The sequence below is a fragment of the Ascaphus truei genome, chromosome 3, assembly GCF_040206685.1.
Source record: "Ascaphus truei isolate aAscTru1 chromosome 3, aAscTru1.hap1, whole genome shotgun sequence".
Classification (NCBI taxonomy): domain Eukaryota; kingdom Metazoa; phylum Chordata; class Amphibia; order Anura; family Ascaphidae; genus Ascaphus; species Ascaphus truei.
Window position 1 is genome coordinate 426,152,128 of NC_134485.1, and position 16,347 is coordinate 426,168,474.

Consider the following 16,347-nt stretch of genomic DNA (forward strand, 5'->3'; position numbering starts at 1 on the left):
CTGTGCAGGGTTCGGTGCAGAGATGCAGGGATCGGTGCAGAGATGCAGGGTGCCGTGCTGATTGGAGACAGACTTTCAGACCTCAGATTGTAAATTCTCTTGCTCTTCCTCCTAAACCTTCTTTTCAATCTGCTGGTTGAGTGCCCAGAGAGGCAGCGACTGCGTCACGGAGTCTGGCGCTCCCGGGGTCCTATGACTTGGTAGCTAGGTCCTAAAGTAATTGGTCGTTTTTGTAGGGAAGATCGGGTTCAGCGCACAGGACGCCATCTTTAACAGGAAGAGAAACGGAAGCGGAGGACTCCAGCGCTTCCATCCTGTCAAACGTGACGCAGCGTTTGCGTGGTCGTTGGTGCCGGAGGGGCCCGTGGCACTCAAAGGGTTAGGGCAGCGATCCCGGCTCTAAATAATGTTTTACATCTTCCTGGGACCGTCGGGTCCCCCACAGCTTATCTGTGGTTCCCCAGTTATGGGGCGACGATCCATTGAACAAAATAATATAGCCACAAGGGTCGGGGTTTACTCTGGCAGCCAATGGAAACATCCCAATGAAGTTGCAGCTTTCTATTGGTGACCACGGCAGCCATATTGGTAGTACGCCACGATAATTTGTAGTTTGTCCGTGTGAAAAATGGCACATAAATGCAATTCTCTCTGGAACCGGTGCGGGGTCCCCGGGGGGTCGGGAGACCACGGATCGGTGCCGGAGGACCAACCAAGTTCTGGTAAAAGAAAGTTCCCAGGCAGCATTGCTGCTTTAATTATTTGTCCATCTATAAATATATATTCTGCAAGGAGCTAAAACAAATATATATATCCAATAAATGGATGTACACTTTGGTGATCTCTTCTTAGCAGCTATCTCTGACCTGGAAAACATAGGAAGGATCCAAGAAATGTTATCATTCCTTCTCGTGAAGAGACCTGTCCCCGGCCTCAATGCTGGAATAGTTGAGGTGGAGAAGAAACCATTTTTTGCTGTTCCCAGAGAAAAAAATTGCCATACAAGCCACATGGGGAAGACCCGTGGGACAGGTCACCGTCAGGCCTGGTGACGTAATAACACATAACATCACTGGTGGTCCCCAATGACTTGAGTGGGGCTCCAGAGACCCCTGAAGCTTGTTACCTGCAGGTCTTTCCTGCAGCTTACATCTGTCACCAGGTCAGGGCTGCATGTGTGTTTCTAACATGCTGCTTGTCAGACACTGGCCAATTCATTCTGATAAATATATCATGTGTGTTAATATATGGGTGATCTTGGTATGTATGACAGCCCTCCGCACATCATTCACATTGACACAGAATACATCATTATATTTGGTTGTTGATCTTGCGCTGTCTGCAGCATTAGGTATTCCCATAAATATATGTTGCATCTTTAATGCGGATGTCAAGAATATTCTCCTTTTTATTTTTCCGGTGTGTATGTATAATTGTGTTTATATAGAGCAAACAATGGGGATTAAGTGCGACAGGTAAATGACAATTTAAGGCAGAGGGAGGCCCTGCCCCGAAGAGCTTACAATCTAGGTGTCAGTCACTTGTAGTCGGATCACCTGGTCCCGTCACCTCGCCAGCCCCCTGCTCTACTGAATGGTTGGTCTGCATCACCTTGCATCTCTCCTCTTCCCCCAGGCGCCAGCCCCCTGCAGAGGAACGACATGGGACACACCGCTGTCGACTATGCACGAGAGGGAGAGCTCAAGAAGCTGCTGAAAGGCTGGGAGACCAAGGTCAGTGGGTTGTGCCTGAATGTGCCGGGAGAGGTCGCTCGCCATAGCCCCTCTTAGGAAAAGGAACACATGCCACAGGCCCGGAGTTACCGCCTTGCGCTGGCAAAGCTCTTATTAAGCTACTTAGCCGTACACTTGGAAAAAGAGCCTGAGCGCGCTAACTCTCCATACATTATGATGTCATCAGAACCCTTATGTTATGTTATGTTGGTACCCTAAATCATGGGGGGGGGGCTCAACTCCAGTCCTCAAGCCCCTCCAACACGTCAGGTTTTCAGGATATCCCAGATTACACACACACCACACACTGGATGGAGCAGGTTTATTACAGGCAGAACACACCCTGTGTAACACACACACACACTGGATGGAGCAGGTTTATTACATGCAGAACACACACTGTGTAACACACACACACACACTGGATGTAGCAGGTTTATTACGTGCAGAACACACAATGTATAACACACACACACACTAACTGCAACAGGTTTATTACATGCAGAACACACACACACACACACACACACACTAACAGCAGCAGGTTTATTACGTGCAGAACACACACTGTGTAACACACACACACACACACTGGATGCTTCAGGTTTATTACATGGAGAACACACAATGTATAACACACACACACACTGACTGCAGCAGGGTTATTACATGCAGAACACACACTGACTGAGGCAGGGTTATTACATGCAGAACACACACTGACTGCAGCAGGGTTATTACATGCAGAACACACAATGTGTAACACACACACACACACACACTGCAGCAGGGTTATTACATGTAGAACACACAATGTGTAACACACACACACACACTGATTGCAGCAGGTTTATTACATGCAGAACACACAATGTGTAACACACACACACACACACACACACTGACTGCAGCAGGTTTATTACATGCAGAACACACAATGTGTAACACACACACACTGACTGCAACAGGTTTATTACATGCAGAACACACAATGTGTAACCCACACACACACACTGGATGCAGCAGGTTTATTACGTGCAGAACACACACTGTGTAACACACACACACACACTAACTGCAGCAGGTTTATTACATGCAGAACACACACTGTGTAACACACGCACACACACACTAACTGCAGCAGGTTTATTACATGCAGAACACACAATGTGTAACACACGCACACACGCACACTGACTGCAGCAGGGTTATTACATGCAGAACACACACTGTGTAACACACACACACACACACACACACACACACACACTGACTGCAGCAGGTTTATTACATGCAGAACACACACTGTATAAAACACACACACACACACACACACACACACACACACACACTGTGTAACACACACACACACACACACTGACTGCAGCAGGTTTATTACATGCAGAACACACACACACACACACACACACTGACTGCAGCAGGTTTATTACATGCAGAACACACACACACACACACACACACACACACACACACACACACTGGCTGCAGCAGGTTTATTACATGCAGAACACACACTGTGTAACACACACACACACACACACTGACTGCAGCAGCTTTATTACATGCAGAACACACAATGTGTAGCACACACACACACACACACACACACACACACACACACACACACACTGACTGCAGCAGCTTTATTACATGCAGAACACACACTGTGTAACACACACACACACACTGACTGCAGCAGGTTTATTACATGCAGAACACACACTGTGTAGCACACACACACACACTGACTGCAGCAGGTTTATTACATGCAGAACACACACTGTGTAGCACACAGACTCGCACACACTGGTGTATTACATGCAGAACAACAGCTAGAAAGCAGGACCTCACACAGAGGCGTCTCTTGTCCTCCTACAAGTTAAAACTGCTTTAAATCTACTTATCGCGTTTTAAACAAGTTTTTGAACCAGGAAATTTGATCTCTTGACCAGGAAAAAACATGTTGAAATGGGTAAGAAGCAAAAAGGTGACACTGTGTGCTCATTTGCATGTAATTACCCAGAATCCCTGGCTGCAGTAGAAGCATTGCATGCTAAGAGATAATGGGGAGAGACAGGGTTGGACACCTGTGAGACGTGAATGTCTCCACAAGTGATTGTTTTATTTGCTGTACGGTGAAGGGTCTTTGTCACTTTTGTACCCACCATAACTTATACAATGTGTGGAAGAGGACAACCAAGAGTTAGATGGGAGCATGGAATCCGAAACCGTGTGGGAGCAGCATGGGGAAGAGGGACTGTGACAGCAGTACCTGGGAGAGCCTTGGGGAGGCCTTCATCCAGCAGTATATATATATATATATTACCAAACGTGTGCTGCTTGGGCCAATATTTACTCGCCCGGGGGTTAAATCCACTCGCCCGGGGCGAGCAAATGTATAGGTTTGTCGAACACTGTATATATATATATCCCAGTAAAATCAACCCCACACTGATGAGACCCATCAAGGTCGAAACGGCTGTCTGTGGGTGGTTTTCTGGGTATGCACCTTAACCCTGGCTGTGCTCAAAGCTGTGACCATGAGCAAGCTTAAGCCTATAGGGAACCATGTTAAAAATGGTTATTGAGGCAAAAAGTGACACTGTGTGCTCATTTGCATGTCATTTCCCAGAATCCCTTGCTGCAGTGGAAGTGCTGTATGCTGGGTGATAATGGGGAAAGGCGGGGTTGCAGACCTGCCTAAGACATGCAGATGAGCATACAGTTATATTTGCATGTTATATATATATATATATATATATATATATATATATATATATATATATATATATATATATATATATATATATATATATATATATATATATATATATATATATATATATATATCCCCACACTGGCAGAGAAAAAAGATTTCTCTCTGCCCCTTCACACTGCAGAAATCTGTGGCTGCTCTGCCACTTTAACCACAAGTCTCATATGTGTCCCCGAGGCTCCCCCACCAGCCCGTCTGCAGAAAGAGCAGCGCGAGCCGATATATAGCTCTGCCTGCCGCGGAAATGAATCTGCTTGTAAAGCCATAAAGCTCGGTGACACCGGGCGCGTGATGTACAGCCGGCTCCGGGGGACGGCCGCTGGCAGGTAGCAGTTCTGTATCCGCTCTCTGCTGGGACTCCCCGGGAATTTATGACTCAGTTTAATCACAGACTGGGAATGAATTGGCAGGAGTATTTAAAGCAGGAGCAGCACATCTATATTATTTGCATGGCTCCGCTGACAGCAGCAGGGGGACGGCGGCATTCCCATCGCTGAATTCTCTCCTTCCTCCCTGAAACGCCTTTACACACACACACACTGGGCTTGACCTGATCAAATAACTTGCTTTTCCCGGGCGTGCGAGAATATAAAAAATAAAACTCAATCGTATTTACCTTGTTCACACGCAGCATCCGTTTCTCCGGGGCGCGCACGGCGGCGGTCTTCGTTCGGTTAACCCCTTCGCTGCCAGGTATGCAGCTAATGCGCGGCTCCACGTATCCGCTCCTCAGACTGATATAAATCCACTTTCTTTCCTCTTTTATATCCTGATTACATACTTCATTGTGACTATATATATATATATATATATAATGCCCTCTCTCCTTCTTGTATGTGTCAGTATGTTGCTGGCTGGAGGAGACCGCTGCTAATAACTTGATCAGGGCTCTGGGGTAGCCGGCTCCGCACACTGAATCTAATAGAGTGGTCATTTCCCTTCAGATCTGCTTTATTTGCAGGGCAACATAGATGTGGCTTGCATAATGTTTTGATATTTGACCGGACGAAGGGGTAATCCCCCGAAACGTTGGCCATTCACATCCATGTTGACCTGCAAATAAAGTAAATATGAAGTGAAATGACCACTCTATTGGATTCAGTGTGCAGAATATATATATATTTAATGATGAGTGCACTGATGAGACCCATTAAGGTCGAAACAGTTGTCAGTGGTAGGTTTACTGGCTATGCATCTTAACCCAGGCTGTGCTGAAAAGCTGTGCAATGCAGCAAGCATAAGCTTATAGGGATCCATGTCAAAATGGATTTGAAGCAAAAGTTGCACTGTGTGCTCATTTGCATGTGATTTCCCAGAATCCCTTGCTGCAGTGGAAGCACTGTGTGCTGGGTGATGAGGGTGAAAGGCAGCGCTGCAGACCTGTCCAAGTCATGCAAATGAGCATACAGGAATATTTCCATATATATAACAGTATGTTTTGAATACACCTTTTTTTGGACTACCCCTTGCTGTATGCTGTCTCCTTTATTAGTTCACGGACTGGTAACTATGCTCTATATATATATAGGAATATGTATGGGAAATCAGTAAGGGGATTAAACCATGTTTGGGATAGATGTAAGGGGATCCTATATCTATAAGAAAGCCGGGAATCAAACCGGCTCTGAGATTTTACAGGAGGTCGAGAAAAGGGCAGATACGAACCAAGTGATTCTTAGGCCGTGCTTATAGTGACAGCGACGTCGCGTCAAAACAAATGTGTTGACGCCGTCGCGTGCGCTTATAGTAGGGACGGCGCGACGGCTTGGTCGCGATCGCTGGAAGTCACTTCAATTTGATTTTTCCAGCCACCGCAGCGTGACGTCAGCGTCGCCGGCACTATAAGCGCGGCCTTATTATCTGCCGTCAGTTTGTCTGTAATGGTTAATCCTGTTTGTGATATTTGATACAGATTTGCTGTGTGTGTGTGTGTGTTGTGTTTCATCGTCCCAGCCCAGATCCTCCTCTGTGACCCTATGAAGAGGAGATAATGCCGTCTCCAGGCTCATGGGGTTATTCATTAAGCTGGGATAGTGGTGGCGCGATGGTACGGAGAGTGGCAGCGGCGTCCTATTTAATACGCACTTTTGCTAACTCGTCCGGGTAACGGCCGTTTTGCAAAGAATTCTCTATTTGCATCGTTTTCTGGCTTTGCAAATCGGGGACGCCGGCTCGTTATCGCAGCTATTGCACCTAGTGAATGTCTTTGGGGGCTATTCATGCAATGAGGTGCGGTGACGCGGATAGTCCGAGAGACTTCACAGCAGCCCCGTGTGTGTGTGCACCCCTCTCTATATCTGTGTTTAGCACGCTGGGGTTCCGCGGCACGCTGGGGTTCCGCGGCACGCTGGGGTTCCGCGGCACGCTGGGGTTCCGCGGCACGCTGGGGTTCCGCGGCACGCTGGGGTTCCGCGGCACACTGGGGTTCCGCGGCACACTGGGGTTCCGTGAGAGGATCTAAAAAAGTGTTTAGCGGGATTCCCCCCATCTCCCAGAGTAGTTGCTGGGGGGCTGGGCAGTTTCCTGTATCCTGATTGGCTGCTGCTGGGTAATGCAGCCAATCAGGACGTGGCAGGAGCCTGTGTGGTGTAGCCAAGCAGAGGAGGAAGCAGCATGGGCCTGTGAGAGGGGGGAGGGGGAGGGGTGTGTTTTGGTTTTTGTTCTCTGACTCCTGTGACTCCCTGCCCCCGCTGACTCCTGTGACTCCCTGCCCCCGCTGACTCCTGTGACTCCCTGCCCCCGCTGACTCCTGTGACTCCCTGCCCCCGCTGACTCCTGTGACTCCCTGCCCCCGCTGACTCCTGTGACTCCCTGCCCCCGCTGACTCCTGTGACTCCCTGCCCCCGCTGACTCCTGTGACTCCCTGCCCCCGCTGACTCCTGTGACTCCCTGCCCCCGCTGACTCCTGTGACTCCCTGCCCCCGCTGACTCCTGTGACTCCCTGCCCCCGCTGACTCCTGTGACTCCCTGCCCCCGCTGACTCCTGTGACTCCCTGCCCCCGCTGATTCCTGTGTCTCCCTGCCCCCGCTGACTCCTGTGACTCCCTGCCCCCCCCCTGACTCCTGTGACTCCCTGCCCCCGCTGACTCCTGTGACTCCCTGCCCCCGCTGATTCCTGTGTCTCCCTGCCCCCGCTGACTGCTGTGACTCCCTGCCCCCGCTGATTCCTGTGTCTCCCTGCCCCCGCTGACTCCTGTGTCTCCCTGCCCCCGCTGACTGCTGTGACTCCCTGCCCCCGCTGACTCATGTGACTCTCTGTCCCCGCTGACTGCTGTGACTCCCTGCCCCCGCTGATTCCTGTGACTCCCTGCCCCCTCTGACTCCTGTGACTCCCTGCCCCCGCTGATTCCTGTGACTCCCTGCCCCCGCTGACTCCTGTGACTCCCTGCCCCCGCTGATTCCTGTGACTCCCTGCCCCCGCTGATTCCTGTGACTCCCTGCCCCCGCTGATTCCTGTGACTTCCTGCCCCCGCTGACTCCTGTGACTCCCTGCCCCCGCTGATTCCTGTGACTCCCTGTCCCCGCTGACTCCTGTGACTCCCTGCCCCCGCTGACTCCTGTGACTCCCTGCCCCCGCTGACTCCTGTGTCTCCCTGCCCCCGCTGATTCCTGTGACTCCCTGCCCCCGCTGATTCCTGTGTCTCCCTGCCCCCGCTGATTCCTGTGACTCCCTGCCCCCGCTGATTCCTGTGACTCCCTGTCCCCGCTGACTCCTGTGACTCCCTGCCCCCGCTGACTCCTGTGACTCCCTGCCCCCGCTGACCCCTGTGACTCCCTGCCCCCGCTGATTCCTGTGACTCCCTGCCCCCGCTGACTCCTGTGACTCCCTGCCCCCGCTGATTCCTGTGACTCCCTGCCCCCGCTGATTCCTGTGACTCCCTGCCCCCGCTGATTCCTGTGACTTCCTGCCCCCGCTGACTCCTGTGACTCCCTGCCCCCGCTGATTCCTGTGACTCCCTGTCCCCGCTGACTCCTGTGACTCCCTGCCCCCGCTGACTCCTGTGACTCCCTGCCCCCGCTGACTCCTGTGTCTCCCTGCCCCCGCTGATTCCTGTGACTCCCTGCCCCCGCTGATTCCTGTGACTCCCTGCCCCCGCTGATTCCTGTGACTCCCTGTCCCCGCTGACTCCTGTGACTCCCTGCCCCCGCTGACTCCTGTGACTCCCTGCCCCCGCTGACCCCTGTGACTCCCTGCCCCCGCTGACTCCTGTGACTCCCTGCCCCCGCTGACTCCTGTGACTCCCTGCCCCCCCTGACTCCTGTGACTCCGCTGACCCCTGTGACTCCCTGCCCCCGCTGACTCCTGTGACTCCCTGACTCCTGTGACTCTCTGTCCCCGCTGACTCCTGTGACTCCCTGCCCCCGCTGACTCCTGTGACTCCCTGCCCCCGCTGACTCCTGTGACTCCCTGACTCCTGTGACTCTCTGTCCCCGCTGACTCCTGTGACTCCCTGCCCCCGCTGACTCCTGTGACTCTTTGCCCCCGCTGACTCCTGTGACTCCCTGCCCCCGCTGACTCCTGTGACTCCCTGCCCCCGCTGACTCCTGTGACTCCCTGCCCCCGCTGACTCCTGTGACTCCCTGCCCCCGCTGACTCCTGTGACTCCCTGCCCCCGCTGACTCCTGTGACTCCCTGCCCCCGCTGACTCCTGTGACTCCCTGCCCCCGCTGACTCCTGTGACTCCCTGCCCCCGCTGACTCATGTGACTCCCTGCCCCCGCTGACTCCTGTGACTCCCTGCCCCCGCTGACTCCTGTGACTCCCTGCCCCGCTGACTCATGTGACTCCCTGCCCCCGCTGACTCCTGTGACTCCGCTGACTCCTGTGACTCCCTGCCCCCGCTGACTCCTGTGACTCCCTGCCCCCGCTGATTCCTGTGACTCCCTGCCCCCGCTGACTCCTGTGACTCCGCTGACTCCTGTGACTCCCTGCCCCCGCTGACTCCTGTGACTCCCTGCCCCCGCTGACTCCTGTGACTCCCTGCCCCCGCTGACTCCTGTGACTCCCTGCCCCCGCTGATTCCTGTGTCTCCCTGCCCCCGCTGACTGCTGTGACTCCCTGCCCCCGCTGATTCCTGTGTCTCCCTGCCCCCGCTGACTCATGTGACTCTCTGTCCCCGCTGACTCCTGTGACTCCCTGCCCCCGCTGACTCCTGTGACTCCCTGCCCCCGCTGATTCCTGTGACTCCCTGCCCCCTCTGACTCCTGTGACTCCCTGCCCCCGCTGATTCCTGTGACTCCCTGCCCCCGCTGACTCCTGTGACTCCCTGCCCCCGCTGACTCCTGTGACTCCCTGCCCCCGCTGACCCCTGTGACTCCCTGCCCCCGCTGACTCCTGTGACTCCCTGCCCCCGCTGACTCCTGTGACTCCCTGCCCCCGCTGACCCCTGTGACTCCCTGCCCCCGCTGACTCCTGTGACTCCCTGACTCCTGTGACTCCCTGCCCCCGCTGACTCCTGTGACTCCCTGCCCCCGCTGACTCCTGTGACTCCCTGCCCCCGCTGACTCCTGTGACTCCCTGCCCCCGCTGACTCATGTGACTCCCTGCCCCCGCTGACTCCTGTGACTCCCTGCCCCTGCTGACTCCTGTGACTCCCTGCCCCCGCTGACTCCTGTGACTCCCTGCCCCCGCTGACTCATGTGACTCCCTGCCCCCGCTGACTCCTGTGACTCCGCTGACTCCTGTGACTCCCTGCCCCCGCTGACTCCTGTGACTCCCTGCCCCCGCTGACTCCTGTGACTCCCTGCCCCCGCTGACTCCTGTGACTCCCTGCCCCCGCTGACTCCTGTGACTCCCTGCCCCCGCTGACTCCTGTGACTCCCTGCCCCCGCTGACTCCTGTGACTCCCTGCCCCCGCTGATTCCTGTGTCTCCCTGCCCCCGCTGACTCCTGTGACTCCCTGCCCCCGCTGATTCCTGTGTCTCCCTGCCCCCGCTGACTGCTGTGACTCCCTGCCCCCGCTGATTCCTGTGACTCCCTGCCTCCGCTGCTTCCTGTGACTCCCTGCCCCCGCTGACTCCTTTGACTCCCTGCCCCCCCTGACTCCTGTGACTCCCTGCCCCCGCTGACTCCTGTGACTCCCTGCCCCCGCTGACTCCTGTGACTCCCTGCCCCCGCTGACTCCTGTGACTCCCTGCCCCCGCTGACTCCTGTGACTCCCTGCCCCCGCTGATTCCTGTGTCTCCCTGCCCCCTCTGACTCCTGTGACTCCCTGCCCCCGCTGATTCCTGTGACTCCCTGCCCCCGCTGACTCCTTTGACTCCCTGCCCCCCCTGACTCCTGTGACTCCCTGCCCCCCCTGACTCCTGTGACTCCCTGCCCCCGCTGATTCCTGTGACTCCCTGCCCCCGCTGATTCCTGTGACTCCCTGCCCCCGCTGACTCCTGTGACTCCCTGCCCCCGCTGACTCCTGTGACTCCCTGCCCCCGCTGATTCCTGTGACTCCCTGCCCCCGCTGACCCCTGTGACTCCCTGCCCCCGCTGACTCCTGTGACTCCCTGCCCCCGCTGATTCCTGTGACTCCCTGCCCCCGCTGACTCCTGTGACTCCCTGCCCCCGCTGACCCCTGTGACTCCCTGCCCCCGCTGACTCCTGTGACTCCCTGCCCCCGCTGACTCCTGTGACTCCCTGCCCCCCCTGACTCCTGTGACTCCCTGCCCCCGCTGATTCCTGTGACTCCCTGCCCCCGCTGACTCCTGTGACTCCCTGCCCCCGCTGACTCCTGTGACTCCCTGCCCCCGCTGACTCCTGTGACTCCCTGCCCCCGCTGACCCCTGTGACTCCCTGCCCCCGCTGACCCCTGTGACTCCCTGCCCCCGCTGACTCCTGTGACTCCCTGACTCCTGTGACTCTCTGTCCCCGCTGACTCCTGTGACTCCCTGCCCCCGCTGACTCCTGTGACTCCCTGCCCCCGCTGACTCCTGTGACTCCCTGCCCCCGCTGACTCCTGTGACTCCCTGCCCCCGCTGACTCCTGTGACTCCCTGCCCCCGCTGATTCCTGTGACTCCCTGCCCCCGCTGACTCCTGTGACTCCCTGCCCCCGCTGACTCATGTGACTCCCTGCCCCCGCTGACTCCTGTGACTCCGCTGACTCCTGTGACTCCCTGCCCCCGCTGATTCCTGTGACTCCCTGCCCCGCTGACTCCTGTGACTCCCTGCCCCCGCTGACTCCTGTGACTCCCTGCCCCCGCTGACTCCTGTGACTCCCTGCCCCCCCTGACTCCTGTGACTCCCTGCCCCCGCTGATTCCTGTGACTCCCTGCCCCCGCTGACTCCTGTGACTCCCTGCCCCCGCTGACTCCTGTGACTCCCTGCCCCCGCTGACTCCTGTGACTCCCTGCCCCCGCTGACCCCTGTGACTCCCTGCCCCCGCTGACCCCTGTGACTCCCTGCCCCCGCTGACTCCTGTGACTCCCTGACTCCTGTGACTCTCTGTCCCCGCTGACTCCTGTGACTCCCTGCCCCCGCTGACTCCTGTGACTCCCTGCCCCTGCTGACTCCTGTGACTCCCTGCCCCCGCTGACTCCTGTGACTCCCTGCCCCCGCTGACTCCTGTGACTCCCTGCCCCCGCTGACTCCTGTGACTCCCTGCCCCCGCTGACTCCTGTGACTCCCTGCCCCCGCTGACTCCTGTGACTCCCTGCCCCCGCTGACTCCTGTGACTCCCTGCCCCCGCTGATTCCTGTGACTCCCTGCCCCCGCTGATTCCTGTGACTCCCTGCCCCCGCTGACTCATGTGACTCCCTGCCCCCGCTGATTCCTGTGTCTCCCTGCCCCCGCTGACTCCTGTGACTCCCTGCCCCCGCTGACTCCTGTGACTCCCTGCCCCCGCTGACTCATGTGACTCTCTGTCCCCGCTGACTCCTGTGACTCCCTGCCCCCGCTGATTCCTGTGACTCCCTGCCCCCTCTGACTCCTGTGACTCCCTGCCCCCGCTGATTCCTGTGACTCCCTGCCCCCGCTGATTCCTGTGACTCCCTGCCCCCCTGACTCCTGTGACTCCCTGCCCCCGCTGACTCCTTTGACTCCCTGCCCCCGCTGATTCCTGTGACTCCCTGTCCCCGCTGATTCCTGTGTCTCCCTGCCCCCGCTGACTCCTGTGACTCCCTGCCCCCCCCCTGACTCCTGTGACTCCCTGCCCCCGCTGACTCCTGTGACTCCCTGCCCCCGCTGATTCCTGTGACTTCCTGCCCCGCTGACTCCTGTGACTCCCTGCCCCCGCTGACTCCTGTGACTCCCTGCCCCCGCTGACCCCTGTGACTCCCTGCCCCCGCTGACTCCTGTGACTCCCTGCCCCCGCTGACTCCTGTGACTCCATGCCCCCCCTGACTCCTGTGACTCCCTGCCCCCGCTGACTCCTGTGACTCCCTGCCCCCGCTGACTCCTGTGACTCCCTGCCCCCGCTGACCCCTGTGACTCCCTGCCCCCGCTGACTCCTGTGACTCCCTGACTCCTGTGACTCTCTGTCCCCGCTGACTCCTGTGACTCCCTGCCCCCGCTGACTCCTGTGACTCCCTGCCCCCGCTGACTCATGTGACTCCCTGCCCCCGCTGACTCCTGTGACTCCCTGCCCCCGCTGCTCCTGTGACTCCCTGCCCCCGCTGACTCCTGTGACTCCCTGCCCCCGCTGACTCCTGTGACTCCCTGACTCCTGTGACTCTCTGTCCCCGCTGACTCCTGTGACTCCCTGCCCCCGCTGACTCCTGTGACTCCCTGCCCCCGCTGACTCCTGTGACTCCCTGCCCCCGCTGACTCCTGTGACTCCCTGCCCCCGCTGACTCCTGTGACTCCCTGCCCCCGCTGACTCCTGTGACTCCCTGCCCCCGCTGACTCATGTGACTCCCTGCCCCCGCTGACTCCTGTGACTCCGCTGACTCCTGTGACTCCTGTGACTCCCTGCCCCCGCTGACTCCTGTGTCTCCCTGCCCCCGCTGATTCCTGTGACTCCCTGCCCCGCTGACTCCTGTGACTCCCTGCCCCCGCTGACTCCTGTGACTCCCTGCCCCCGCTGACTCCTGTGACTCCCTGCCCCCGCTGACTCCTGTGACTCCCTGCCCCCGCTGACTCCTGTGACTCCCTGCCCCCGCTGACTCCTGTGACTCCCTGCCCCCGCTGACTCCTGTGACTCCCTGCCCCCGCTGATTCCTGTGACTCCCTGCCCCCGCTGACTCCTGTGACTCCCTGCCCCCGCTGACTGCTGTGACTCCCTGCCCCCGCTGACTCCTGTGACTCCCTGCCCCCGCTGACTCCTGTGACTCTCTGTCCCCGCTGACTCCTGTGACTCCCTGCCCCCCCTGACTCCTGTGACTCCCTGCCCCCGCTGACTCCTGTGACTCCCTGCCCCCGCTGACTCCTGTGACTCCCTGCCCCCGCTGATTCCTGTGTCTCCCTGCCCCCGCTGATTCCTGTGACTCCCTGTCCCCGCTGATTCCTGTGACTCCCTGCCCCCGCTGATTCCTGTGTCTCCCTGCCCCCGCTGATTCCTGTGACTCCCTGCCCCCCCTGACTCCTGTGACTCCCTGCCCCCGCTGATTCTTGTGACTCCCTGCCCCCGCTGATTCCTGTGTCTCCCTGCCCCCGCTGATTCCTGTGACTCCCTGCCCCCGCTGACTCCTGTGACTCCCTGCCCCCGCTGACTCCTGTGACTCCCTGCCCCCGCTGACTCCTGTGACTCCCTGCCCCCGCTGACTCCTGTGACTCCCTGCCCCCGCTGATTCCTGTGACTCCTTGCCCCCGCTGACTCCTGTGACTCCCTGCCCCCGCTGACTCCTGTGACTCCCTGCCCCCGCTGACTCCTGTGCCTCCCTGCCCCCCCCTGACTCCTGTGACTCCCTGCCCCCGCTGACTCCTGTGACTCCCTGCCCCCGCTGATTCCTGTGACTCCCTGCCACTTCTGACTCCTGTGACTCCCTGCCCCCCCCCTGACTCCTGTGACTCCCTGCCACTTCTGACTCCTGTGACTCCCTGCCACCCCCCGCTGACTCCTGTGACTCCCTGCCCCCCCTGAGTCCTATGACTCCCTGCCCCCCCTGAGTCCTATGACTCCCTGCCCCCCCTGACTCCTATGACTCCCTGCCCCCCCTGACTCCTGTGACTCCCTGCCCCCCCCTGACTCCTGTGACTCTGTCTCATGTGACAGTCTCTGTTCTGTGTTTCCTGTGACCCTGTCCTGTTGTTGGGGTGCCTCAGCAACTGAGCACTGTGGTTAGGGGGGCCCTGAGAGAGAGAAAGGTTGAAACCCACTTGTCTATATCGCGTGTGTGCACGTGTGTGTACGTGTGTATACAAAGTATATAAACATACAGACACACATATATATGACCTAATGTGCATCCTAATCTAATTTTTCTCCTCTGTTTGATTAAATTATTGCAAAAAAAGTTAGGTCCTTTAAAACTAGGATCCCATGGGGGTTTTTTTCCGCGTGTGGCCCCAGCAAAGCTATTACTTACCTTGACTCTGCCGGCGTCACTCGTGTCCATGGCAACGCGGCGTCAAATTACGCCGCTGGGTCTTGTGATGTGACGTCGCACGCGTCAAATGACACTGCGGGTCACGTGATGTCACCGCATCAAGGTAAGGGAGGGAGCGCGAGCTCCAGCGGAGGGGAGGCAGGGGGGCGCTGCTGCAAAAGTTTGCGCTCCCCTGTGCTAAGCGAGGATTGGGAAAGACAGGGTCGCCGACCTGTCTGAGACATGCAAATGCACCACAAGTGGTATTTTTATTTACCATGTGATCTAGAACAGGGGCGTGCAAACTGGGGGGGGGGTGAGATTATTGGGGGGGGGGACGCGGCGGTCACAGAGGCCCCGCTGTCTTCCCCAAGGCATTTCAATTAAATGCTGGGGGACCGAGCGAGGCCTCTGCAGCTCGCATACCGTGATTTAGCTAGGTTTGGACGACACGTCGCCAGGGCAAAGCGGTGTCAAATGCCGCCGCGGGGTGACGTCACATGACCCCGCGCTATCATTGGACGCCGGCACACAGGTAAGGGGGGGGGGGGCGCAACCCTGGGGAGAGCAGGCAGGGGGCGCAGCACCAGAAGTTTGATCTAGAACACTGTTGGTTTACATGAAAAATCCATACAGGGAGAGGGTGAGAGAGGGTGAGGTTTCACCGCGTTCAGGTACCAGTTGTAGGCGAGGGTTAACATTGGCCCATATGAGTAGATCTATGCTGCTATTGTTCTAGCTTTAACACGCCTTAGGTTTTCACTTTAGTGGGGTCCCTTTAGCTGATAACAATGTATATCATTAGAACAATGAAATGCGGAGGGGAGCAGTAAACCCCAGGACAAGATAGGCCGTAACGTTACAATAACTAACAGAAACAAGTATAATATTGATGAGCAGGTGTTGCCCAAATGCATGACTAATATGATGAGAATCACATAGTAATGAATAGTGTATACGTCTTATTGCTTTCATATATTTCTTTGTACTGGTTTCTTTCCATCCCACGGTTTCCCTGCTTGTGAGAGGCAGAATAAGCCCTACAGTATACTGAGACAGATCCTGCTCTGGTCCGTTCTTGCCGAGCCTATACACTGCTCACGGGACGTCTCTTCTCCTGGAGAAACCGCTAGGATCCCGAGTGGGTTACGGCTCTCAGACTAGCAATTGATTGAGTATTGCTAACCGGCGAGTATTCATCATTCACCAATGAATCACAGTTTTATTATGAAAGAGTTCCTGATTCCTTAAATGGTTGGAAACCAGGCTTGTAAAGAGGCATTGTAATGGCTGCCTGGAACCGCTCCATACCGCAGATCCAATGCAGGGAGTATGATACAGTGGGCCAGCACCTCGCACTGGGCC

General features: G+C 56.9%; 1 protein-coding gene across 2 annotated transcripts in view; it reads left to right on the forward strand.

The window, feature by feature from the left end:
* Positions 1-16,347, forward strand: part of CLPB (ClpB family mitochondrial disaggregase) — a 195,046-nt gene that overhangs the window by 91,317 nt on the left and 87,382 nt on the right. For both annotated transcript variants that reach the window (XM_075592798.1, XM_075592797.1), the window contains exon 6: positions 1,636-1,733. In XM_075592798.1, coding sequence (XP_075448913.1) covers positions 1,636-1,733 — 98 coding nt within the window. The remainder of the gene's footprint in view (positions 1-1,635; positions 1,734-16,347) is intronic.